Here is a 26,543-nt window from a genome sequence, read left to right as displayed (position 1 = left end):
CTTAGGCCTCTACCCCCCATCCTCAAACGGAAAGAGGCCCACCCCACACCCGAGGCGCCACCATGGAACAGCCCTGAGGATAATCATCATGCCTTGCAGAAATAAACCCCCCAACAACAAACTCAAACTCCCCATAACTCCCCCCACCCTGCACCCCTGCTGCAGCTTAAAAAGCCCCCCCAACTTGCAGTGTGCCTGTCGCCCTACAAAAACAAAAATCTACAAAAAGTACCCCAAGGGAGGAAAAGAGCACCCCTCGTCCTCCCGCAACCCTCCACAGTTACTGCACTCTATTCAAATCTACAAATATGGTCAAATCAAGACAGGCCGGCTTTGAGTTATCAGCCCTGTCCATCCCGGCCACTGTCTCCATGCTCAGCTGTGTCGTCCCCGGTCCGTCGCCGGGGCAAAGCGTCCAGCCATTCATCGGCCATAACAGGAGAGTCAAAAAAGAATGTCCGATCTTCATGCACCACCCGTAGTCTGGCGGGGAAAAGCATGGCATACTTTAGGTCCCGCTCCCGAAGCCTTCGCTTCACCCCCAGGAAGCTCTGTCGCTGTCTCTGCACCTGCTGGGTAAAGTCCGGGTAAAAATTCACCGACGCATTCTGGAAGGGGACCGGGCCCGTCACCCTCGAGGCTTGCAGGATAGCGTCCCGATCTCGGAAATGAAAGAGCCGGGCGACAATCGGCCGCGGCGGGGCACCCGCCTTGGGCCGTCCGCCTGGCACCCTATGGGCCCTTTCCACCGCAAAAAACTTCCCAAGGCCCTTAGGCTTCAGATGATTGAGGACCAAATCTTCCACAAGCAGGTCCGCCGAAGCCTCATCCGAGGACTCCGGGACCCCGATTACGCGCACGTTGTTGCGCCTGGACCGGCTCTCGAAGTCCTCCAGCCGGCGGGCGGCGAGGTCACTCTCGGCCCTCAGCTTCCGGACCTCGTTCTGCAGGTCCGCGACCTCATCAGTGAGGCCCGTGGTCTTGTGGTCCAGGTCCTTAACGCGCTCGTTTGTCTTGCCCAGGTCCGAGCGGATCAAGTTGACATCCACCAGGATGGCATCCACCTTATGCGCCAGGGCCTCGAATTGCCTCCCCATCGAGGTCTGCATCCCATCAAGCGCGCCCATGACATCCTGCAGGGAGAGCTCCGGGGTCCCAGGCGAGTCCTCCTTCTGGGCATCCGGCGCCTGGCTCGATCCACTCGGCGATGTCTTCGGGAGGGCGTAGCGGTCCATACTATTGACTTGGGAGTACGTTCCCCGCCTGGTGGACTTAGTCTTCAGCCTGTCTCCTTCTGCCTTGCCCGACATAATGGACTCCAAGCAGTCCAATGCAGTGAGGACCGTCCCCTCTCAGAGAGAGGTATAAGGAGCGAGCAGGTCCGCCTTGTTCTTCCAAAATAGCCCACCGAGCGTCCCTGGGGTTATAGAACCACCCAGAGCACTACAGTGTCCGGGCAGACAAAGGGAACGAAACCGAAAGTGAAAGAGCGAGGGCTTCCGTCCGGTAGTTCACACCTCACCAGGCCGTTGTTGATCAACTAGGAGTCGGGCATCCTGCCAACTCTAGCCCCTGGCATCTCCGGGAGTTAGGCCGCAATCTTTCGCCAGTCATAAGTCCGGTTCCCGGTGGGCGATCCGGTCGCGGGTAGCATCAATCGCCTCCCTGACAACTCAGCAACACGGTGCCATGCATACCATCAGGATTTGAGTCAGGATAGTCGACGGAGGGCGCGAGGGTCTCGGGAGCTCTAAGCTCACGCGGCCATCTTGGTCAAGCGCTAGGCTCCTCTCGGTTCTGCACATTTCTTGCTTCTTTCTGCACCCCTCCTGCCACTTTATCCACCCCTGTTCCCTCTTTTTGCATCTATTTTGCTTCTTTCTGTACTTCTCTTGTCTCTTTCTCTACCCCTCATCCCTCTTTCTGCACCTCTATTGCTTCTTCCTGTACTTCTCTTGCTTCTTTCTGCACCTTTGTCCCTATATCTGCAACCCTTGTGCCTCTTTCTGCACCTCTGTTCCTTCTTTCTGCACTTCATTTGTTTCTTTCTGCACCTCTCTTGCTTCTTTCTGTACCCCCTTGCCTCTTTCTCCACCCCTCTTCCCTCTTTCTTCACCCCTGTTGCCTCTTTCAGCACCTCTACGCCTTCTTTCTGTACCTCTGTTCCTTCTTTCTGCACTTCTTTTGTTTCTTTCTGAAGCTCTCTTGATTCTTTCTGCACTACCATTGCTTTTTTCTGCACCTCTTTGCTTCTTTCTGCACCACTCATGCTTCTTTCTGTACCCATCTTCCCTCTTTCTCCACCCCTCTTGCCTCTTTCTACACCTCTGTTCCTTCTGTCTGCACTTCTTTTGTTTATTTCTGTACCTCTCTTGCTTCTTTCTGAACCCCCTTGTCTCTTTCTCCACCCCTCTTCCCTCTTTCTTCACCCCTGTTGCCTCTTTCTGCACCTCTACTCCTTTCTGCACCTCTGTTCCTTCTTTCTGCACTTCTGTTGTTTCTTTCTGAAGCTCTCTTGCTTCTTTCTGCACCCCTGGTGCCTCTTTCTGCACCCATGTTTCCTCTTTTTGCACCCCTCTTGCCTCTTTCTGCACCTCTGGTCCTTCTGTCTGCACTTATGTTGTTTCTTTCTGCAGCTCTCTTCCTTCTTTCTGCACCCCCTTGCCCCTTTCTCTGTCCCTCTTCCTTGACCCCTGTTGCCCCTTTCGGCACCTCTGTTCCTTCCTTCTGCTCTTCTTTTGTTTCTTTCTGCATATCTTTTGCTTCTTTCTGCACCCCTCTTGCCACTTTCTCCACCCCTGTTCCCCCTTTGTGCATCTCTGTTGCTTCTTTCTGCACTTCTCTTGCCTCTTTCTCTACCCCTCGTCCCTCTTTCTGCACCTCTGTTGCTTCTTTCTGCACTTGTTTTGCTTCTTTCTGCACATCAGTTCTTTCTTTCTGCACTTCTTTTGTTTCTTCCTGCACCTCTCACTTCTTTCTGCACCCCTTATGCCTTTTTCTGCACCCCTCTTGCCTCTTTCTGCACCTCTGTTCCTTCTTTCTGCACTTCTTTTGTTTCTTTCTGCAGCTCTCTTGTTTCTTTCTGTTTCCCTCTTGCCTCTTTCTCCAACCCACTTCCCCCTTTATGCATCTCTATTACTTCTTTATTCACTTCTATTACTTCTTTATGCACTTCTCTTCCTTCTTTCTGCACCTCTCTTGCTTCTTTCTGCACCCCTTGTGCCTCTTTCTGCATCCCTCTTCCCTCTCTCTGCACTCCTTTTGCCTCTTTCTGCACCTCTCTTGCTTCTTTTTGCACTTATTTTGTTTCTTTCTGCACCCTTGTTGCCTCTTTCTGCACCTCTTTTCCTTCTTTCTGCACTTCTTTTGTTTCTTTCTGCACCCCCTTGCCTCTTTCTCCACCCCTTCCCTCGTTCCTTACCCCTGTTGCCTCTTTCTGCACATCTGTTCCTTCCTTCTGCACTTCGTTTGTTTCTTTCTGCACATCTCTTGCTTTTTTCTGCACTTCTTTGCTTCTTTCTGCACCACTTGTGCTTCTTTCTGTACCCCTCTTCCCTCTTTCTGCACTCCACTTGCACCTTTCTGTACCCCTGTTCCTTCTTTCTGCTCTTCTTTTGTTTATTTCTGCACATCTCTTGCTTCTTTCTGCACCCCTCCTGCCACTTTATCCACCCCTGTTCCCTCTTTTTGCATCTATTTTGCTTCTTTCTGTACTTCTCTTGTCTCTTTCTCTACCCCTCACCCCTCTTTCTGCACCTCTATTGCTTCTTCCTGTACTTCTCTTGCTTTTTTCTGCACCTTTGTCCCTATATCTGCAACCCTTGTGCCTCTTTCTGCACCTCTGTTCCTTCTTTTGGCACTTCATTTGTTTCTTTCTGCACCTCTCTTGCTTCTTTCTGTACCCCTTGCCTCTTTCTCCACCCCTCTTCCCTCTTTCTTCACCCCTGTTGCCGCGTTCTGCACCTCTACTCCTTCTTTCTGTACCTCTGTTCCTTCTTTCTGCACTTCTTTTGTTTCTTTCTGAAGCTCTCTTGCTTCTTTCTGCACTACCATTGCTTTTTTCTGCACCTCTTTGCTTCTTTCTGCACCACTCGTGCTTCTTTCTGTACCCATCTTCCCTCTTTCTCCACCCCTCTTGCCTCTTTCTACACCACTGTTCCTTCTTTCTGCACTTCTTTTGTTTATTTCTGTACCTCTCTTGCTTCTTTCTGAACCCCCTTGTCTCTTTCTCCACCCCTCTTCCCTCTTTCTTCACCCCTGTTGCCTCTTTCTGCACCTCTACTCCTTTCTGCACCTCTGTCCCTTCTTTCTGCACTTCTGTTGTTTCTTTCTGAAGCTCTCTTGCTTCTTTCTGCACCCCTGGTGCCTCTTTCTGCACCCATGTTTCCTCTTTTTGCACCCCTCTTGCCTCTTTCTGCACCTCTGGTCCTTCTTTCTGCACTTATGTTGTTTCTTTCTGCGCTCTCTTCCTTCTTTCTGCACCCCCTTGCCCCTTTCTCTGTCCCTCTTCCCTCTTCCTTCACCCCTGTTGCCCCTTTCTGCACCTCTGTTCCTTACTTCTGCTCTTCTTTTGTTTCTCTCTGCATATCTTTTGCTTCTTTCTGCACCCCTCTTGCCACTTTCTCCACCCCTGTTCCCCTTTTGTGCATCTCTGTTGCTTCTTTCTGCACTTCTCTTGCCTCTTTCTCTACCCCTCGTCCCTCTTTCTGCACCTCTGTTGCTTCTTTCTGCACTTTTTTTGCTTCTTTCTGCACATCTGTTCTTTCTTCTGCACTTCTTTTGTTTCTTCCTGCACCTCTCACTTCTTTCTGCACCCCTTATGCCTTTTTCTACACCCCTCTTGCCTCTTTCTGCACCTCTGTTCCTTCTTTCTGCACTTCTTTTGTTTCTTTCTGCAGCTCTCTTGTTTCTTTTTGTTTCCCTCTTGCCTCTTTCTCCAACCCACTTCCCCCTTTATGCATCTCTATTACTTATTTATGCACTTCTCTTCCTTCTTTCTGCACCTCTCTTGCTTCTTTCTGCACCCCTTGTGCCTCTTTCTGCACCCCTCTTCCCTCTCTCTGCACTCCTTTTGCCTCTTTCTGCACCTCTCTTGCTTCTTTTTGCACTTATTTTGTTTCTTTCTGCACCCTTGTTGCCTCTTTCTGCACCTCTTTTCCTTCTTTCTGCACTTCTTTTGTTTCTTTCTGCACCCCCTTGCCTCTTTCTCCACCCCTTCCCTCGTTCCTTACCCCTGTTGCCTCTTTCTGCACCTCTGTTCCTTCCTTCTGCACTTCTTTTGTTTCTTTCTGCACATCTCTTGCTTTTTTCTGCACTTCTTTGCTTCTTTCTGCACCACTTGTGCTTCTTTCTGTACCCCTCTTTCTGCACCCCACTTGCACCTTTCTGTACCTCTGTTCCTTCTTTCTGCTCTTCTTTTGTTTATTTCTGCACATCTCTTGTTTCTTTCTGCACCCCTCTTGCCACTTTATCTACCCCTGTTCCCTCTGTTTGCATCTATTTTGCTTCTTTCTGTACTTCTCTTGTCTCTTTCTCTACCCCTCATCCCTCTTTCTGCACCTCTATTGCTTCTTCCTGTACTTCTCTTGCTTCTTTCTGCACCTTTGTCCCTTCTTTCTGCAACCCTTGTGCCTCTTTCTGCACCTCTGTTCCTTCTTTCTGCACTTCATTTGTTTCTTTCTGTACCTCTCTTGCTTCTTTCTGTACCCCATTGCCTCTTTCTCCACCCCTCTTCCCTCTTTCTTCACCCCTGTTGCCTCTTTCAGCACCTCTACTCCTTCTTTCTGTACCTCTGTTCCTTCTTTCTGCACTTCTTTTGTTTCTTTCTGAAGCTCTCTTGCTTCTTTCTGCACTACCATTGCTTTTTTCTGCACCTCTTTGCTTCTTTCTGCACCACTCGTGCTTCTTTCTGTACCCCTCTTCCCTCTTTCTCCACCCCTCATGCCTCTTTCTGCACCTCTGTTCCTTCTTTCTGCACTTCTTTTGTTTATTTCTGTACCTCTCTTGCTTCTTTCTGAACCCCCTTGTCTCTTTCTCCACCCCTCTTCCCTCTTTCTTCACCCCTGTTGCCTCTTTCTGCACCTCTACTCCTTTCTGCACCTCTGTTCCTTCTTTCTGCACTTCCTTTGTTTCTTTCTGAAGCTCTCTTGCTTCTTTCTGCAACCATCGTGCCTCTTTCTGCACCCATGTTTCCTCTTTTTGCACCCCTCTTGCCTCTTTCTGAAACTCTGTTGCTTCTTTCTACACTATTCTTGCTTTTTTCTACACCTCTTTGCTTCTATCTGCACCACTCGTGCTTCTTTCTGCACCCCTCTTTCTCTACCCCTCTTGCCTCTTTCTGCACCTCTGCTCCTTCTTTATGCTATTCTTTTGTTTCTTTCTGCACCTCTCTTCCTTCTCTCTGCACCCCTTGTGCCACTTTATCCACCCATGTTCCCCCTTTTTGCATCTCTGTTGCTTCTTTCTGCGCTTTTCTTGCCTCTTTCTCAGCCCTCATCCCTCTTTCTGAACCTCTGTTGCTTCTTTCTGTACTACTCTTGCTCCTCTCTGCACCTCTGTCCCTTCTTTCTGCAACCCTTGTGCCTCTTTCTGCACCCCTCTTTCTGTACCCCTTTTGCCTCTTTCTACACCCCTGTTCCTTCTTTCTGCACTACTTTTGTTTCTTTCTGCAACTCTCTTGCCTCTTTCTGCCCCTTATCGCTTCTTTCTGCATCCCTCGTACCTCTTTCACACCCCTCTTCCCTCTTTCTGCACCACACTTGCCTCTCTTTCTGCACATCTGTGTCTTCTTTCTGCACTTCTTTTGTTTCTTTCTGCACCTCTCTTGTTTCATTCTGTATCCCTCTTGCCTCTTTCTCCACCCACTTCCCCCCTGTCTCTGTTGCTTCTTTCTGCACTTCTCTTGGTACTTTCTGCACCTTTCTGGGTAAGGTGGTGCATGCACCCCTTACTGAGGTATAGGTCCACTATACCTCACCTATCACTGCACATACAAACCTATAAGTCACTCCTATGGCAGGCCTTAACAATCCTGAAGGCAGAGTGCTTGGTTATATGTGAGAGGGTGCCCAAGCATGAGCTGAGGAGCCCCTCTGCAGCCTTCAGAATCTCTTCTCCGGGGTTGTCAGTGGTGCAGCCTGACCATATACTCTTAAGTGCACTATAACCAAACGGTAAATGCTAACTTTGGACTGGCTTCACGGAAACATGTTGTGTTTGGTGTCAAACGCCTTGGAATCATACCTCCACACCAGTAACTGGTGTGGGAGTATGATCCCACCCTTCTATAGGGAGAAGCATGGCAGCACTGGTATACCCGGTAGAAACTTAATAGAGCCCTGGCATCACAAAATGGATGCTGCAGCCACAGACACAAGTCTGACCTCCTACTGCTGACTGAAACTCCAGCAGGGGAGGCCTGGACAATAGGTTTCCTGTCACAGGGAGGTGTAACCACCTCCCAGACACGCTGATGTGTTTTGGGGCTGGGTGGGTGCACTCTCTGATTGCTTTGAAGTCCTGAACTGGGGGCACATTTGGTGTCCCTGTGCATAGTCTAGTCTAGCTTCCAGCTCCTGCTCTGGTGTGAAAATGGACAAAGGAAATGGGTGAAGCCACCCCTCTTTCCAAACCCTCCCATAGGTGGGTCCCCAGAGCTAGTCCAACCCCTTCCTTAGGTATAAGTATGGAACCTCTGTAAGCAGAACTTTAGATATCCCTGAATAAAACTCTGAAGCTGAATCCTGGAACTTTGATGCTCTACTCAAGACTAGAGGACTGAAGAAATCTCCCTTGGGGTCAAGGAGTGACTCCCCTGCTTGGCAGGCACCAACAAAGCAATTTGCCGGTCTGCATTTCCGAAGCTCCCGCTAGACTCCAAAGTATTTTCAGCCCAGGAAGAGGATTTCCAGACATCTCACAGGCCGACCCGAGTCCCCAGCAAAGCTGAGACCCACAGCCCTCGTGAATAGCGTGGAACCGGAACTCCTGGTCACCAGGCACTTTTGGAAGTGCATTAACTTCTCGACATCTCTTGAAGTCGTGCTTGGGCTGACTTGTAGCCCCTACCTCGAGCACTGAATCCACTGAAGATTGTCAGCCTAGTCACTCCAAGTGACCCGTCATTTTGTGTTTCGTCTTGAGGTCCCTTCGCGGTCCCTGGTCCGTCGACTGGTGGGTCCCTGAGGGGGTAACTTTGAATTTCCTTGGGCTTCCCTGGTTGCTCTAGATGTGCCCTGACTCCCTACCACGTGTTGAGTCCCACAGACCTTGCTGCGAAGCATCTTTCTCATTTCTGTGTGGGTTGCTGTTGCCAAGGCTTGTTGTGTTCAATCTGGGCACCAACACTGCAGCACTCGACATCCTTCATGGGACAGCTCAAATCCAGCTACAGGTTGTCCTCGACGCCTCCTGGTCCTCGTGGCTGAAGAGTCAAGCTTCATCTTCTTCACCTGAAAACCACCGACATCGGTGGGCATCGGCCTATCGTCTTCCTGGTCACTGGCGAGTGACCCAGACTCTGTCCCCTCTGCTTTCAGGTGCTTCTCATCTTCGATCCAGGCTTGGATCTCTTCGGACACTTCTCATCTTCTCGGCAGCAGCACTTCTTCGCCAGGTCCCATGGAAATCTACGACGCAACCCAACACCATTTGGCACCTATGCACCCGGCTTCCCTGGGTGAGGTAACACGAGTACTCCGGTGCTCCCGTGGGTGTTAGCCCTAGAACTTCCTAAGTCCCAAAAGGTTTGGTCCTGACTCAATTCTAAGTGTCCCTAATCTTGAAAAATCTATCCGCATCTTTCCCCATAGAAACTAAAGGGAGCGCACAGCTGTGTTCACACACTGCACACGGCACCCGTGGGTCCCCTGTGTCACTACCTTGGGTGGTTCCTTGGGGTCCCAGCGATTCTACAGGCTCTAGGCCTTGTGTCTAGTCAAGTCGGGGCTCTTATACCACTTTTTTAGTATATGGTTTGGCTCGCCCCTAGGGCCCGGCGTGTATTTGTGCTATTTTACTGTAATATTTGAAGTGTGACTTGTGTGTTTTGACCTCTAGTCCAATAAAGAGACTAGGGGGGTGTGTTCAGTAATACATACATATATTTTATATATATACCTGGTGTGGATGTCTTTCATTTAGGCACTCAAGAGATTATAGACTGGTAAAACAAGCTGCTTTACATTCCTTCAAGACTTAGCCTGAAGGCTGCTCTCCATAGCAACCAATAGAATAGCTTTCAATAAAGGTTGTCTTTAACCTATAACCAATAAGGGGTTGTTTGGACTGGTACAGGGTGCCCACTATAACTAGTGGACAGCATATACCAGGCCAACTTCTCACATTGGTGTGCAGCGTGTGGGATTCCAGCTTGCTATTGTTTTACCAGATAATCTCAATTGAGTGACTAACTGAAAACCACTAAAGGTATCCTAGGTACATATAATACAAGCTTTAGAATACAGTAAGTTCTACTGAACTTAGAGTTGTGTGTTAAGGGCCTAGCACACCCTTTCTACAACTCAAGAGAGTTTAGTAGGCCACACTAGAGTAGGTAGTGCAATACACCACACCCCACTAGTAATGTCTTCAAGGCCAGGAACCAGTGGGTCCCTGCCAGAAGCCAATAGGCTTCTAGTTTCCAAGTATGATAACCTCCCATTCTTTGAACTGAGAGCATTATGCACAACTAAGAAACTGAAGACAGGCAAAAGTCCAACCACCCAGCATCTCATAGATGTACTCGGGCTGGATGACCTCAGAAGACCTATAGGGTCTGAAGGGGCAGGCAGAGTGGGTGGTGCAGCACATGAGGAAGGGCCTAGGGGTGAAAGTCCCCATGACCTGACCTCTGATGCTGGCCAGGCAGATGACAATCATCTGGACCTGGAGAACCCAATACCCCGAGAAGGTGATGGAGAGGGCCACATTGGCCCCTCTTTGTCCCTCCTGGAAGAGTTGGTAGTGCACCTAGAAGGTCAAGATCTCCTTCATTGGAGTCTAACCATTCTTACTCATCTATAGGGCCCTCAATCTCCTCTCATATGAGGGAAACCTCTCAAGAGAGAAGGGAGAGACTGCTCAAGTATGAGGAAGCTCAGCTTGAAATCGGAAGAAAGCAGGTAGCCCTAGATAAGGAGGCCCTAGAGCTCTACAGAGCTAGAAACAAGTTGGGACTAGAGTCCAATGGTGGCAGCAACATCCCTAGAGGTAGGGAGAGGTCTTATGACCATAGAAACCTGAATAAGAGTTTCCCTCCTTACCAGAGTGGGGATGACATTACAAATGGATAACTGCACTGGAGAGGGCCTGTAAAGTTCAAAGGGTCCCCCAGGAGCAGTGGGCAACAATCGTATGGCTCTCCTTTGCAGACAAAGGTAGAGATAAACACCTCACTGTTAGAGAGGAGGAGGCACATGATTACAACAGTCTGAAGAGTGCCTTAATTGAAGGGTTTGGCCTAACCACTGAGCAATACAGGTTAAAGCTCAGGGATACCCAAAGGAACAGAATCAAGACTGGGTAGACTTTGTAGATTGTGCTATTAAGGCTCTTGAAGGTTGGTTACTTGGCAGTAAAGTGCATGACTATCAAAGATTGTACAATTTAATTATGAGGGAACAGATCCTTAATAATTGTCAAAATCAGCTGTTGCACCAGTACCTGGTGGACTCAGGTTTGACCTCTCCCCAAAAATTGGGAAAGAAGGCAGACAAGTGGGTCAGAACCAGGGTGAGGCAGAAGGTACAGAACCAAGGTGGTGAACCCAAGAAGCAAGTTCCTAAAAACTCTTTGACAAGGGTGGGGAGAAAGGTAAAGACCAGAAGTCTTCACAAGGGCCCCAAAAACCTTCTTCAGGTGGGGATTCACAGTCTATCAAGGGAAAAGGCCAAAAGAAACAATGGTGTAAAATCTGTAAGCAGAAAACTCACTGGACCAGCGATTGCACCAAGTCCAAATAATCTACTCCAGCCACCATTGCCCCTAAGGCAACTGTTCCCCCTAGTACAGCTACAATTGGTGGTGGTAATGTCTAGAATGTCTAGAATAAGGGTGTAATAGGGTTGACACTGGGTTCTGAGATGGACTCTGGCCTAGTCCAGAGTTCCAACTCAGGCTGTTCTAGTCTGTGGTGGAGGCATGGATATGTCCTCCTTTGTGAGTCCCAGTAATCTGGGCAAATACAGACAACAGCCTTTAATAAATGGAAAAGAGGCTTTGGCATTCAGGGACACAGGAGCAAGTGTCACAATGGTGACAAAAGATCTTGTGGATCCTGGGCAGATTATACTTGGTGAGATGTACCTAGTGACCAATGCTAGCAACATCAGAACAGACCATTCTCTGGCAGTTGTTAACTTCTCCTGGGGAGAGGTAACTGGCCTTAAGAAGGTTGTGGTAAGTGCAGACCTACCAGTACAGTGCTTGCTTGGCAATGATCTGGAAACTTCAGCTTGGGCTGAAGTGGAGCTCAGGACACATGCAGAAATGTTAGGGATCCCTGCTCATGTCTTTGCTGTGACCAGATCGCAGGCCAAAATGTCTAACACTGGACAGGCCCTGGATTCTGGAATAATGGACCAGGAGCCTCCCAAGAGAAGGAGCAGTAGGGTTAAGGCAGTGCCTTCCTACCTGACTCAGATTCTCAGGGAGATGATCTTGAGCCTGAAGAAGGAACTGTCCCAGAGGAGCTTGAACCTGACCATGTTGAGTTCTTGGGGACAGGGGCCCTTCCAGGTTTGATCTGAGCCAGGAGCAGAAAACCTGCCCCTCTCTTGAACCCCTCAGAAAGCAAGCTACTGATGAGGCTGCTGGAAATGCTAGTGGCACCCATAACATGTATTGGGATGATGGACTCCTTTACTCAGAGAGTAGAGACCCCAAGCCTGGTGCATCCAGGAGGTTGGTTATACCTCTGAAGTATAGGGGCTTCCTATTGACACTAGCCCATGATATTCCCCTAGAAGGACACCTGGGCCAGAACAAGACTTGGCACAGAATTGTCCCTCACTTTCACTGGTCCCACATGTCTGAAGACACTACGAAGTTTTGTAGCTCCTGTGTGACCTGCCAAGCCAGTGGCAAGGCAGGTGGAACCACAAAGGCCCCCCTGATACCAGTACCTGTGGTGGGGGTTCCCTTTGAGAGGGTTGGGATTGACATTGTTGGTCCCATGGATCCTCAGACAGCATCTGGTCACAGGTTTATACTGGTGGTGGTGGACCATGCATCAAGGCACCCAAAAGCCATTCTCTTAGGACCACTACAGCACCTGTAGTGGCAAGAGCTCTCTTGGGTGTATTCTCAAGAGTGGGCTTCCCTGAGGAGGTAGTATCTGACAGAGATGCAAACTTTATGTCAAGTTACTTAACTGCTATGTGGAAGGAGTGTGGAGTGAATTACAAATTCACCACACCCTATCACCCACAATGCAATGGTTTAGTTGAAAGGTTCAACAAAACCTTAAAGGGCATGATTAAAGGGCTCCCAGAAAAGCTTAGGCGAAGATGGGACATACTCTTGCCCTGCCTTTTATTTGCATACAGGGAGGTGCCTCAAAAGGGGGTTGGCTACAGCCCTTTTTAACTTTTGTTTAGTCGCCCTGTCAGGGGTCCGTTGTGTCTGGTTAAGGAAGGATGGGAGTTACCTCTCAAGCCCCGCAAACAGGACATAGTGGACTATGTACTTGGTCTCCGCTCCAGGATGGCTGTGTAAAAGAAAAAGGCAACCAAAAACCTTGAGGCTAGCCTGGCATGACCAAAAGGCTGTACTGGCGGTTTACCAGCCAGGACAGAAAGTGTGGGTGTTGGAGCCTTTGGCCCCAGCAACCCTACAAGACAAATGGAGTGGCCCCCCATACAATTGTTAAACAGAAAGGGGAGGTCACCTACTTGGTAGACCTTGGAACCCCTAGGAGTCCCCACAGGGTACTTCATGTCAGCAGACTAAAACCATATGTTGACAGGGCAGACATGGGCTTGCTCATGGCTACTGATGAAGGACAGGAGGAACAGAGTGACCACTCCCTTACCTGCTTTCTCAGAACCCTGATGATGGGTCAGTTGATAGTGTAGCCTTGGCAGACAGCCGCACTGTCCAGCAGCAAACTGACTGCAGAAAGCTTCTCAGTCAGTACAGACATATGTTTTCTCTGACTCCAAGTCAGACCACCTGGTGCACTCATGGAGTGGACACTGGGGACAGTCTGCCTGTGAAGAATAAGATCTACAGGCATCCTGACCATGTCAGGGACTGTCTAAGGACAGAAGTCCAAAAGATGTTGGATTTGGGAGTTATTGAACCCTCAGATAGCCCTTGGGCTAGTCCTGTAGTCCTGGTACCTAAATCTCACACCAAAGATGGCAAGAGAGAGATGAAGTTTTGTGTAGATTACAGGGGTCTCAATGCAGTCAATATAACTGATGCCCATCCCATCCCCAGGGCAGATGATCTAATAGATAATTTGGCCTCAGCCAAGTTTCTAAGCACATTTGACCTGACAGCTGGCTACTGGCAGATCAGACTAGCTGATGATGCAAAGCCAAAGACAGCATTTTCTACCCCTAGTGGGCACAATCAATCTGTGGTAATGCCCTTTGGTTTGAAGAATGCACCTGCTACTTTCCAAATGTTGGTGAATCAAGTCCTTACAGGCTTTGAAGACTATAGTGCAAATCTAGATGATATTGCTGTCTTTAGCTCCACCTGGGAGGATCACCTGGTCCACCTGAGGAATGTTTTGGAGGCCCTGCAAAAGGCAGGCCTAACTATCAAGGCTACTAAGTGCCATATAGGGCAGAGTTAGGTTGTGTACCTGGGCCACCTTGTCGGTGGAGGCCAGGTTCAACCATTTCAGAGCAAAATCCATACCCTAATGGACTGGGTTGCTCCCACTACCCAGACTCAGGTGAGAGCCTTCTTAGGCCTGACTGGCTACTATAGAAGATTTGGCAAGGGGTATGGATCAATAGTGACACCCCTGAATGACTTAACCTCTAAGAAAATGCCCAAAAAGGTTCAGTGGACAGTTAGCTGTCAAAAGGCATTTGATGACCTGAAGCAGGCCATGTGCACTGCTCCCATTCTGCAAAGTCCTGACTACTCCAAAAAGTTCATTGTCCAAACAGATGCATCTGAGTTGGGGGTAGGGGCTGTACTGTCACAGTTGAATGATGAAGGTCAGGATCAACCAGTAGCTTTCATAAGCAGAAGGTTAACCCCCAGAGAGAAACGTTGGTCAGCCATTGAGAGGGAGGCCTTTGCTGTGGTTTGGGCTCTGAAGAAGTTGAGGCCATACTTGTTTGGTACTCACGTTATTGTTCAGACAGACCATAAGCCCCTCTTATGGCTAAAACAGATGAAGGGTGAAAATCCCAAACTGCTCAGGTGGTCCAGTTTCCTACGGGGGATGGACTATACAGTGGAACATAGACCTGGGGGTAACCATGCCAATGCAGATGGACTCTTGTAGGAGAGTAGGATCTGCACCTTATGTTGCCCCCACTTTTTTCCTGATGTTTACACTGGTTTCTGGCGATAGTCTGGCTGGGACCCTGCTAATCAGGGCCCCAGCCTCTCTGTTCTCTCTAAACAACTTGGAGTGCATATTAGGTGCACTAGTGATTGGATACTGTGGTACCTTATGAGCCCCTAGTATATGGTACCTTAGGTACCAAGGGCATAGGTACTTCACAGGCCTACCAGGGGCTGAAGCATGTATTATGCCACCCCTGGGAAGCAGACTAAATCTGACACCACAGGCCTGCTACTGCAGCCTGGGTGAGGTAGTGCTAGCACTCCTCACTGAGATATAGGTTCACTATATATTTCTCCCTGCACACACATTTAAACCTATCAGTCACCCCTAAGGCAGGCCCTATCAATCCTGAGGGCAGGGTGCTTGGTTTCCATGTGAGGGGGTGCCTCTGCCTGAGCAGGGTCCCTCTGCAGCTCTCAGAGTCTATTCTCTGGGGCTGTTTGTGAATGCGGTCAAACCATATACTTTTAAGTGCATTAAAACCTCGCGGTTAATGCTAACTTTGGAATGGCTACATCAACATGTCGTGTTTGGTGTCAAACGCTTAGGAATCATACCCCCACACCAGTAACTGCTGTGGGAGTATGATCCCTCCCTTCTAGAGGGATAGACATGTACCTACTGTGGAAACACTGTAGAATTCCGAAGAGCCCTGGCATCACAAAATGGATGCCACCAGTCACAGACACTGGGCTGCCCTCCTGCTGATGATCGAAAATCGCAGTGGAGGAGGCCCAACAAAAGGTATCCTGTCACAAGGAGGTGTGACCACCTCCCAGACAGGGTTTAGTGTATTGGGGCTGGGTGGGTGCACTCCTAGAGTGCTTTGAAGTCCTGCACTAGGGGAGCAGTAGGCTCCTCTGTGCATATGCCAGTTCAAACCGGCTCAGGGGCTACCTGCCCCTGCTCTGGCGCGAAACTGGACAAAGGGAAGTGGGTGTAGCTACCCACTAACCTGACCCTCCCATAGGAGGGGTCATAGAGCTAGTCCCTCCCTTCCTTCTAGTATAAGTTAGAGAACCCTTGCCATTGCAAACTAGATATCCCTGGATGACGCTCTGAAGTAGAATCCTGGACCTTCGACATTCCATTACCTCTGGAAGACGGAAGAATCTCCCTTGGAGTCAAGCAGTGACTCCTCTGCTTGGCAGGCACCAAATCTTGCAATCAACGGTCGCAAACTTTCCCGCTACCGCCGGAGTCCGAAGTCCCTGCAGCCCAGGAAGAGGATTTCCTAACTTCTCCAAGGCCATCGTGAGTCCCCAGCGACGTCCTGGCAAGTGGACACCACGAGTGACGAGGAACCGCAATCCCTGGGTACAGTGCACTATTTTCGATTGAATCCCCTTCACGGTGTTCTACGAACCTGTGCATCCAAGCCTCCAGCAGGAATCCCCCAAAGATCAGTGGCCTACCCCGTCCCGAGTGACCGTGGGCCCCTGTTGAGTGAATCCTCCCGAGGCGTCTTCACGATCCCTTGCCGGTTGGCTTGTGGGTCCCCAGAAGACTTTTCTACAGTTCCAAAGGGCTTCCCTGGTTGCTCCAGGCCTGCCCTGACTTACACTCTCTGGGTGAGTCCCTCAGATCTTGCTGGTCTGTACCGCTGACTTTTTGTCCTTTCCACGAGACTTGCTGTTACCAAGGCTTGTTGGCTCCAATCTGGTCACCGACACCGCAGTAACCTGCAGACTTCCTGGGACACGCCGAATCCAGCTTCTGGTTGTCGTCAACGCCTCCTGGACCTCGTGGCTGAAGAGTCAAGACACCCATGATCACATGAAATCACCCGACGACTGTGGGCATCCAGCTTCCTGGCCCCGGGTCACTGCCAAGTGATTTTGAACACTGTCCCCTCTGCTTTCAGGTCTTCTTTCTTCTGAATCCAGCCTTGGATTCCACCGGACACTTCTCCTGTCTTCACAAGCAGCAAGCCTTCTTTGGCTCCCATTGAAAAAGACGCCGCGACCCGACACCATAAGACACCTATGCACCCGGCTTCCCTGGGTGAGGTAACTCCAGCACCATGGTGCTCCTGTGTGTGTTGGCTCTAGAACTACTTACCCTGTAAGTGACTTGCTTGTAGACTCTCCCGAAGTATCCTAAAACTCTAAAATTCCAACCGCGACTTGCTCCATTGAAGTCAATTGGGATCCGCAGCTGTGTTCTCACACTGCATGCGTCTCCCGTGGGTCCTTTACTTACCTGCCTTGGGTGTTTTCGTGAGGCCCCAGCGCTTCTGAAGGCCCTAGGCCTTTTCCCCTTGCAAGTGGTTATCTCTAAGTCTCTTTTTTAGTATATGGTCTGGTACGCCCCTAGGGCCTCAGCCATATTTGTGCTTAACTTATTGTGAAATGTTGATTTGTGCATATGTTCCTGACTTCTAATCTCATAAAGAGATTAGCAGAGAGTTGTTAGTAATAAATACATACATATTTGATATATATACCTGTTTGGTATCCTTTCATTTAGTAATTCAAGAGATTATAAGGTAAAACAAGCTACTTTACATTCCTCTAAAGACTTAGCCTGAGGGCTGCTCTCCACAGCTACCACTAGGATAGCTTTCTTTAAAAGGTTGTCTTAAACCTACTACCATAAGAGTCGAATTGTACTGGTGCAAGGTGTCCACTTTAACTAGTGAACAGCATATACCAGGTCAACTTTTCACAACTCTCCAGACATTTCCACTTAGAGCATGAAGACTCAACTGGTCAAGGTTAGTTTAATGTCCCTGCATTTGTGGGAGGGGTGTGTAGGAGAGTAGGATCTGCTTCACATGTGTACCCCCACTTTTTGCTGATGTTTCACTGTTTTTCGACTTTAGTCTGGCTGGGACCCTGCTATTCAGGGCCCCAACCTAGCTGCTTCCTCTCTAAATTGATTGAATGTACTTTAGGTACGCCACAGGTTGGATCCTGAGGTACCCTTGTGATTCCCTAGCATATGGTATACTATGTACCCAGGGCATAGGTACCCCCGAGCCCTAACAGGGGCTGAAGCATGTATTATGCCACCCCTGGAAAGCCTCCCAAAATGACACCACAGGTCTGCTACTTCAGCCTGGGTAAGGTGGTGCATGCACCCCTTACTGAGATATAGGATCACTATACCTCACCTATCACTGCACATACAAACCTATAAGTCACTCCTCTGGCAGGCCTCAACAATCCTGAAGGCGGAGTACTGGGTTATATGTGAGAGGGTGCCCAAGCATGAGCTGAGCCCCTCTGCAGCCTTCGGAATCTCTTCTCCGGGGTTGTCAGTGGTGCAGCCTGACCATATACTCTTAAGTGCATTATAACCAAACGGTAAATGCTAACTTTGGACTGGCTGCACGGAAAAATGTCGTGTTTGGTGTCAAACACCTTGGAATCATACCCTTACACCAGTAACTGGTGTGGGAGTATGATCCCATCCTTCTAGAGGGAGAGACATGACAGCACTGGTATACCCGGTAGAAACTTAATAGAGCCCTGGCATCACAAAATGGATGCTGCAGCCACAGACACAAGTCTGACCTCCTACTGCTGACTGAAACTCCAGCAGGGGAGGCCTGGACAATAGGTTTCCTGCAGCCATAGACACAAGTCTGACTGCCTACTACTTACCGAAACTCGGCAGGGGAGGCCTGGACAATAGGTTTCCTGTCACAGGGAGGTGTAACCACCTCCCAGACACGCTGATGTGTTTTGGGGCTGGGTGGGTGCACTCTCTGATTGCTTTGAAGTCCTGAACTGGGGGCACATTTGGTGTCCCTGTGCATAATCCAGCTCAAACCAGTTCAGGGGCTTCCAGGCCCTGCTCTGGTGCGAAACTGGACAAAGGAAATGGGTGTAGCCACCCCTCTTTCCAAACCCTCCCATAGGTGGGTCCCCAGAGCTAGTCCAACCCTTTCCTTAGGTATAAGTAAGGAACCTCTGTAACCAGAACTTTAGACATCCCTGGACGAAACTCTGAAGCTGAATCCTGGAACTTTGACGCTCCACTCAAGACTAGAGGACTGAAGAAATCTCCCTTGGGGTCAAGGAGTAACTCTCCTGCTTGGCAGGCACCAACGAAGCAATCTGCCAGTCTGCATTTTCAAAGCTCTCGCCGGACTCTGAAGTATTTGCAGGCAAGAAAGAGGATTACCAGACATCTCCCAGGCCGACCCGAGTACCCAGCAAAGCTGAGAACCGCAGCCCTCGTGAGTAGTGTGGAACTGGAACTCCTGGTCACCGGGCACTTTTGCAAGTGCATTGACTTCTCAACGTCTCTTGAAATCATGCTTGGGCTGACTTGTAGCACCCACCTCGAGCACTGAATCCGTTGAAGATTGTTGGCATATTCACTCCGAGTGACCCGTGGGCCGCCATTTTGTGTTTTGTCTTGAGGTCCCTTTGCGATCACTGGTCCGTTAACTGGTGGGTCATTGAGGGGGTAACTTTGAATTTCCTTGGGCTTCCCTAGTTGCTCTAGACGTGCCCTGACTCTCTACCAAGTGGTGAGTCCCACAGACCTTGTTGGTCTGCACCAAAGCATCTTTCTCGTTTCTGCGTGGGTTGCTGTTGCCAAGGCTTGGGCACCAATGCTGCAGCACTCGACATCCTTTGTGGGACAGCTTGAATCCAGCTCCTGGTTGTCCTCGAAGCCTCCTGGTCCTCGTGGCTGAAGAGTCAAGCTTCACCTTCTTCACCTGAAATCACCCGACATCAGTGGGCATCTGCCTATCGCCTTCCTGGTCACTGGCTAGTGACCCAGACTCTGTCCCCTCTGCTTTCAGGTTCTTCTCATCTTCGATCCAGGCTTGGATCTCTTTGGACACTTCTCATCTTCTCGGCAGCAGCACTTCTTCGCCAGCTCCCATTGAAATCGACGATGCGACCCGACACCATTTGACACCTATGCACCCGGCTTTCCTGGGTGAGGTTACATGATTATTCCGGTGCTCCCGTGGGTGTTAGCCCTAGAACTTCCTAAGTCCCAAAGGGTTTGGTCCTGACTCAATTCTAAGTGTCCCTAATCTTTAAAAATCTAACCATGACTTTCCCCATAGAAGCTAACGGGAGCGTGCGGCTGTGTTCACACACTAGACACGGCCCCCGTGGGTCCCTTGTGTCACTACCTTGGGTGGTTCCTTGGGGTCCCAGCGATTCTATAGGCTCTAGGCCTTGTGTCTAGTCAAGTCGTGGTTCTTATACCACTATTTTAGTATATGGTTTGGCTCGCCCCTAGGGCCTGACGTATATTTGTGCTTTTTTACTGTAATATTTGAAGTGTAACTTATGTGTTTTGACCTCTAGTCTCATAAAGAAACTAGGAGGATGTGTTTAGTAATAAATACATATATTTTATATATATACCTGGTGTGGATGTCTTTCAATTAGGCACTCAAGAGATTATAGACTGGTAAGACAAGCTGCTTTACATTCCTTCAAGACTTAGCCTGAAGGCTGCTCTCCATAGCTACCACTAGGATAGCTTTCAATAAGGGTTGTCTTTAACCTATAACTAATAAGGGGTTGTTTGGGCTGGTACAGGGTGCCCACTATAACTAGTGGACAGAATATACCAGGCCAACTTCTCACACCATGTGCCCTGTATTATGAGCAGAAAGATATACATACACCTTTTTGTACACATATTTACAGAGTATGCTGTTTGAAACATAGGTATTCAAGTATTTCTATGTTTATTTTTATGTAAAGTCACTCGGTAAAAGCAGGGACACGCATGCATACCATCACAAACGTGGTCAGACTTACAACAGTGAAATGCTTAGTATTGCTGTTTTGTACTTGGTAGGTAGGCCTAACATTCAGAGCAGTTGATTAATAGTGAACCTTCAAGAGAAAAGTGAGGTTTAAGACATCTTGGGAGAAGGATTAGTGAATAGGCTACTTTGTATAAGTCTGTTGTAAGCTACAGTCAAAGTAGGCCTCTTTCTGCACCTCTGTTGGTTCTTTCTGCACTTCTCTTGCTTCTTTCTGCACCTTTCTTCCTCTTTCTGGACTTCTGTTGCCTCTTTCTGCACTTCTCTTGCGTCTTTCTGCGTCTTTCTTCATCTTTCTGCACATGTCCTACCTATGTAGCCATATTTAGAAATTAGCATTTAAAAAACCTCAGAAATTCACTGAAAACTCAGAGGTTTCAGGGACGTTATAGTTAGAAATTAGCATTTAGTTGTTAATTTCTAACTATGCCGACAGAAGTAGGACATGTGCAGAACGAGGAAGAAAGGCATAGAAAGAAGCAAGAGAAATGCAGAAAGAAGCAACAGAAGTCCAGAAAGACAAAAAAAGTTGCAGAAAGAAGCAAAAGATATGCAGAAAGAACCAACAGAGGTGCAGAAAGAGGCCTTGTTGCAAAGTCATCCTGTGCCCCCAACATTTTGCTGATGGGTACTGGTGTTAACTGACTCTGACTAACCAGGCCTAGAGCCAGTGCTATGCTAAAAGATACTTAGAATACAGTGAAAACACCTACATACACTATTGTACACTATGGGTTGGGGTACCCCTGTGATTGGCATGACCTCCCCTATAAGGCACTAGTATATGATAGGGCAGGGGGATTAAAACTATCTCAGTCAGAGGTGCAGAAACATGCTTCGTTACTTAGTGTGTCGCATATTTAGAGAGTGGTAGAGAAAAGGTGCTGGGTCTCCGACCAGCACTCAAAAATTCCACTGCGTAGGATTACAAAAGGTACGAGGAGGGCTTCTTGGCCCCCAAAGTCCCTCAGGAGTAAAGTGGACTTCATCCGCCATTCCGTAGTCTGCCAGGAGGCGTGTTTGCAGAGTAGTGGAGAAAGGGGGCATGTCCTCCGAATACGTCTTAGCAATCCTTCTGTGTTGGACTTACTGGAGGTAACAAAAGAGGTACTTGCCCCCATGGACATCCTTGGGGTCCAACTACCCCTCCTATTACCTCCAGTAAGTACCACACAGCAGGATTGCTAAATTCTCATAACAGCCCATGCCCCCTTTGCAAACGCGCTCCCTGGCACACTCTTGGATGGGGATTGAAGTCCCCTTCACTGCCGGGGGTCCTTCAGGGGCCAACTAGCCTACCTCTTACCTCCAGTAAGCCCCACACAGTGTAATTGCTGAGAGGTGAACAGAGGCCACGCCCCCTTTCTCCACCACTCTGCAAAGGCGCCGCCTGGCACGCTCTTGGTTGGGGAAGAAGTCTCCTTTCCTCATGAGGGTCGCTGGGGGCCAACTAACCCTCCTGTTACCTACAGGAAGCCACATACAGCTGGATTGCTGAGAGTGGTCCGAGGCAACTTCCCCTTTTTACACCACTCCGCAAATGCCCCGCCTGGCGCACTGCTGCTCGGGGAATGAAGTCCACTTGTGTCCTGAGGTCCTCAGAACACAAGAATACCTCATTACCCCACCAGCAGTGTGCCAAGAGGTGCGTTTGCAGAGTGGTGTAAAAAGGGGCGTGGCCACGGACCACCTCTCTGCAATCCAGCTGTGTGGCACTTACTGGAGGTACCTGGTGGGCTAGTTGGCCCCAGGGACCCTTAGTATTCAAGGGGACTTAATTCCCCAACTTAGAAGAGGCCAGGGGGCGCGTTTGCAGAGTGGTGCAGGGAGGGGCGGAGCCTCCGGCGAGATGCTGGCTTTTTTTAAATTGTGTTTTTGGAAGGGGGCTGTGTGGCCTCATTCCCTTAATTATTTTTGGGCCCTGGGGACCCCATCCCACAGGGCCTGAGCATTTTTTTTTTTTTTTTTTTAAACCCCCTCCCCTGGGACCTGGCCTTGTTTTTTTATGTATTGCGAGGAGGGGGGCTGCGTGGCCCCCCTCCCGTGGGCCATTTCTGGCCCCAGGGACCGAATCCCCCGGGGCCTGACCTCGTTGTTTTGTCTTTGTTACATTTTGTGAGAGGGGGCAGCGTGGCAGCGGGGCTTAGGGGGGCCCATGAGGCCCCCCTGCTGGGGCACCGTGGGGGGAAGGAGCCCCCAAAGCATTATTTTACAAGCCCTGGGGAGGTGACAGTCCCCAGGGCTGAGTGGGGGCTGTGTGCCCCCGCACATTATGTATAAAGGCCCTGGGAGTTGGTGGTCCCCGGGGCCGCGGGGGCCCCAGCAGACCCCACTATATAATTCCACAGTGCCCCCGGGACCTGGCCCACCCGGGGGCTTAAGAATAATGAAGCACTAGAGCCTGTGCTTAGTTTTTTTTTCTCATCCGGATTCGCGCACCCTGCGCGAATGCGACCAATTTTTTTTTTTTTTTTAAATGCTTTTTTTGGCCCGTTGGTGCTTGTGGGACTCCCTGAGCAGGCCTAGGGGGTCAGGGTGTTTCTACCCTGCCCCGTTTCTTGTTTTTGCATTTTTTTCTGTTTTCTTCTGACGCGGTTACCGAGTCACAAGATGGCTGCCAACACTTCCTGGTTTGGAGTGTTGGCAGCCAATCAGAAGTCAGCTTGTGCTCGTGAGGGTTCACTAACCCTCCTTGGTGCTGAGATATCGATATTCTTATTTTTTTAATTTCTCAGCAACTACTGAACGGATTTATACCATTTAAAAATAAGGTTGCTTTCTGGACCAAGACCTACCTTTCTGCAAAATTTGGTGTAATTCTATTCAGCAGTTAGGGCTGTAGCCATGTCTAAAGTTCCTATGGAAATTAAAATGGGGAAAACGCTTTTTGGGAGTCCCCCTTTTTTCTTGGCCCTCACTTGACAAATCACCCCAAAACGTTTAAGACAGGAGCTAACCTGAAGGACCCTTTTTTTTGGAAACTTTCAATAAAATTTGTCAAACGGTGCCAAATATATTAGCAAATCAAAAAACGCTTTTCCTATGGAAACTAGGTCCTAACTATAACTACCTACTGGCGACTGCCAGTAGGTAATATATACTGGAGAGTCGGAGGAAGCTCCTGTTTGAGATGGCGAGTCCTCCTTGGCGGTGGGGGTGGTCCTTTCTTTGGCTCTTGTATCCGTCGGGGATGGCGGGCGATGTCGGGGGCGGAGGTGGCGTTGGTCCATGTTTCCGTGAAGAAGGCGACGTCTGGCAAGAGGGTGTCGAGCAGGTGCCAGCAGCTTCAGGAGGGCACAGGGCAGCACCGGGCACAATAGAGAACAGAAGAAAAACAGAAAAAATAGAATTATGGACAGAGAGGGTGCAGAAAACGGAGACAGAAGGCGGAAAGGCAGAAAACAGAGACAGAAGGCAGAAAAAGCAGAAAGACGCACACAAGCACAAGAGAGACAGAAAGCCGAAGGGTGGCACTGAGACAGACACAGACAGCAGCGGCCAGCAAAAGAGCAAGGCTCTCCCACTGGACCACCAGGGATAAGGCACAGTCAGGGTTGAGAAGACTATTAGTAGGATGAAAATGAAATTCTGAAGGTATATATATATTTTCTATATTATTTGGACTATATACTTTAGATTATACTTTAGATTATATTTGCCTATATAGACAATATGGAATAGATACTGCCTTGTCCAAGGGATCATCTGGTCCTATATTCTATAAGAACACTGGACTGCAATAACAAAGGGTGCATCAATGTCATCATATTTTATACAGTTTTTACTGTCTATACTGTTTTTCGGTTACTATGAAGTACCAAGTGTTATTATGCACTCTCTTTCCAGTTGCTGCAACTTCTGCAAAGAAAAATGCTACTTAAAATGTAACTTAATTTGTAACGTTCCTTGTTTGTTTTTGTATCCAACACTTTTTGCTTTTTGTTTTTTGAATATACTAGTTCTAATGTTGTTACTCCTATTCCTCCTTCCACGTTAAGACTGGTATATAATGTGGCTAACACAGATGTGAAATTTCATAGGCTATGTATCCATGACATATGCTTCTTTGTATGTTGGAAGCTCATGTGGAATATGGGTTTTTAAATAATACATTTGTATCTTTTGGGAGCTAATAAGTGGTTTGTCTTATTATCAACAGCCTTGAAGAAGCAAATTAATTTCGCGAAACACGTGTTGGCTTGGCTGTTCTGTACCACTAGTATGTGAAGAGAATTTTGTGATCGAGCATCTGTTGTACTTCAAATGTTACTTCTACCAAAGTTGAAGACAACTTGTGTCGTGTCTGAACAAGGACGGACAATAATAAAATAATTTTGCATGGCCACTTAAGATGCGAAGAGTGTGTTTTTCTCAGTGCATAACCTAATATATATATGCCACAAACATTGCACCGTATGTGAGCCTGCAGATTCTGCAGGGCGAGTCAGTGAAGCGTGACCGATGCCCTCCGGAAAAAAATCCAACACCACACTCCTCTTCAAAGTGAGGAACACTGACACCACGGCTAACGGTAAAATAATGCTTTTACTTCGTGCAGAGAGCTGCACAAGTACACAAAACCCAACGCGTTTCTCCTCCACAAGAGGCTTGATTATGGGTGAAACCTCTGCTTCCACCTTGCCTCAATCACATGCTGCCATCTGTCTTTTGGTGGGGGACTGTCTGCAATGCAAAGTTAATTTTGTACTTGTCTTGTTGCAGGTTTTAACTTTCATACACAGCATGATTGTTCTCTCAGCCAGCAAGTGAAAAATCCCTCTTGCATGCCCTTACCAGCCTTCCTTCCGATTTTCTTTTGGAGTGTCTTCATTTTAAATCATCAGGAAACCTTAGCGAGCCAAGCTCATGGAAATTAAATGCCACAAAAATTGCACCGGACGTGAGCCTGCAGCTGGTAAGGGCATGCAAGACGGATTTTTCACTTGCTGGCTGAGAGAACAATCAAGATGTGTATGAAAGTTAACTGATCTCTTCAATTTAAAACAATTCCCCTGAGCGCCTTTTTAGCCTTTCCAAGCTGATTCCCTGCTGCCCCATCTCCCTCAAGAGGGGCATTTCTCTGGTTCAAGGCACAGTCGACTGCCTGCTGGAATTCAGCTATTTTAGTGCGACGTGCTTTGGATTGAGTGGCCGAAAACACGATCATTTGCCCACGTACCGCTGCCTTAACCCCCCCAAACTGAAAATTGTTTTGCCGTCTCCTCATTTATCCTGAAGTAGTCAAGTATCCACTCTCCTAAATCTGCTACCCATTGAGGATCTAGGAGGAGGAGACGATCCATCTGCCACCTGGATCTCATCCTCTTTCCCACTTTCAATTTAGGAGTGGTCTGAAAATGAATTAGCCCCAATTTCTGCATCTACGTAGTTCAAAGACCGAGATATTTTTAAAAAGACAATACGAGAAGCTGTTTGAAATTGACCGGAGTAGCTTGTATATTCGCATGTTGTCAGACTGGCTTTACGCCATGGATCTATCAGCTGATATTCCTGTATCATGGCATCTAGGACTTTTTTAGTCTTTGGCTTCAATTGCTTCTTGTGTTTATTGGAAGTATCTTTTCTCAGATCTTGCATAAAGTTAAAATCCCCTCCTACAATGATCTGTCCAGGAATCCTCCTAAGCTGCTCAATAACCTTCATTAAAGCTGAGGGATCGTCCATGATTGGGCCATAATAATTCACAAAATGTAATGTCATCGCATTTAATTTAACCATGACCCATAGCCATCTTCCGTGAGGATCTCTCTGGAATTGAACAAACGCCCATGCCACACTTCTACAAAAGTAAATAGCTACTCCTCTCTTAGCCAGCCCAGTTGATGAAAAAAAAAAAACATTCGAAAAAACTCTGGGGAGAAAGAGCTTAGGTGAACTTGTTTTACGGTGCGTTTCTTGGAGAAAGAGAACGTGCGGCATAAAAGAGGCCAGCCATCGTATGAGCACTCCATATTTTGTTTGTTTAACATCCCATTAACATTAACCAACATAATGCCACATTTACTAACCATTTCTAAAATGTAAATTTAAATTGCGGCGAAGGTCCTTCAAAATCAAAACCCTGTTTTCCTTGCCCCACTTGCTACTGCTCTTTGTACTGCTAAACACCCCTCCCAGTACCACCCATCCCCCCCACTGACAACCCCCCAGGAAGTGTGGGAAAACCCGCTGGCCACATTTTCTGCCCCTAATGCTCTGTACGGTGCCTTGGTACTGCACTCTAGGTGACCCGCC

General features: G+C 48.6%; 1 protein-coding gene across 1 annotated transcript in view; it reads left to right on the top strand.

The window, feature by feature from the left end:
* LOC146865748 (zinc finger BED domain-containing protein 5-like) overlaps nt 1-25,058 on the top strand; it is a 45,322-nt gene extending 20,264 nt beyond the window's left edge. Inside the window, exon 2 of the mRNA XM_085640192.1 lies at nt 25,011-25,058. Coding sequence (XP_085496318.1) covers nt 25,011-25,058 — 48 coding nt within the window. The remainder of the gene's footprint in view (nt 1-25,010) is intronic.
* The last annotated feature ends 1,485 nt before the right edge of the window (nt 25,059-26,543 follow it).

Source organism: Triturus cristatus, chromosome 2_1 (assembly GCF_964204655.1).
Source record: "Triturus cristatus chromosome 2_1, aTriCri1.1, whole genome shotgun sequence".
Taxonomy (NCBI): Eukaryota; Metazoa; Chordata; class Amphibia; order Caudata; family Salamandridae; genus Triturus; species Triturus cristatus.
The sequence above is the reverse complement of the archived record's forward strand: the minus strand, read 5'-3'. Positions and strand labels throughout refer to the sequence as shown.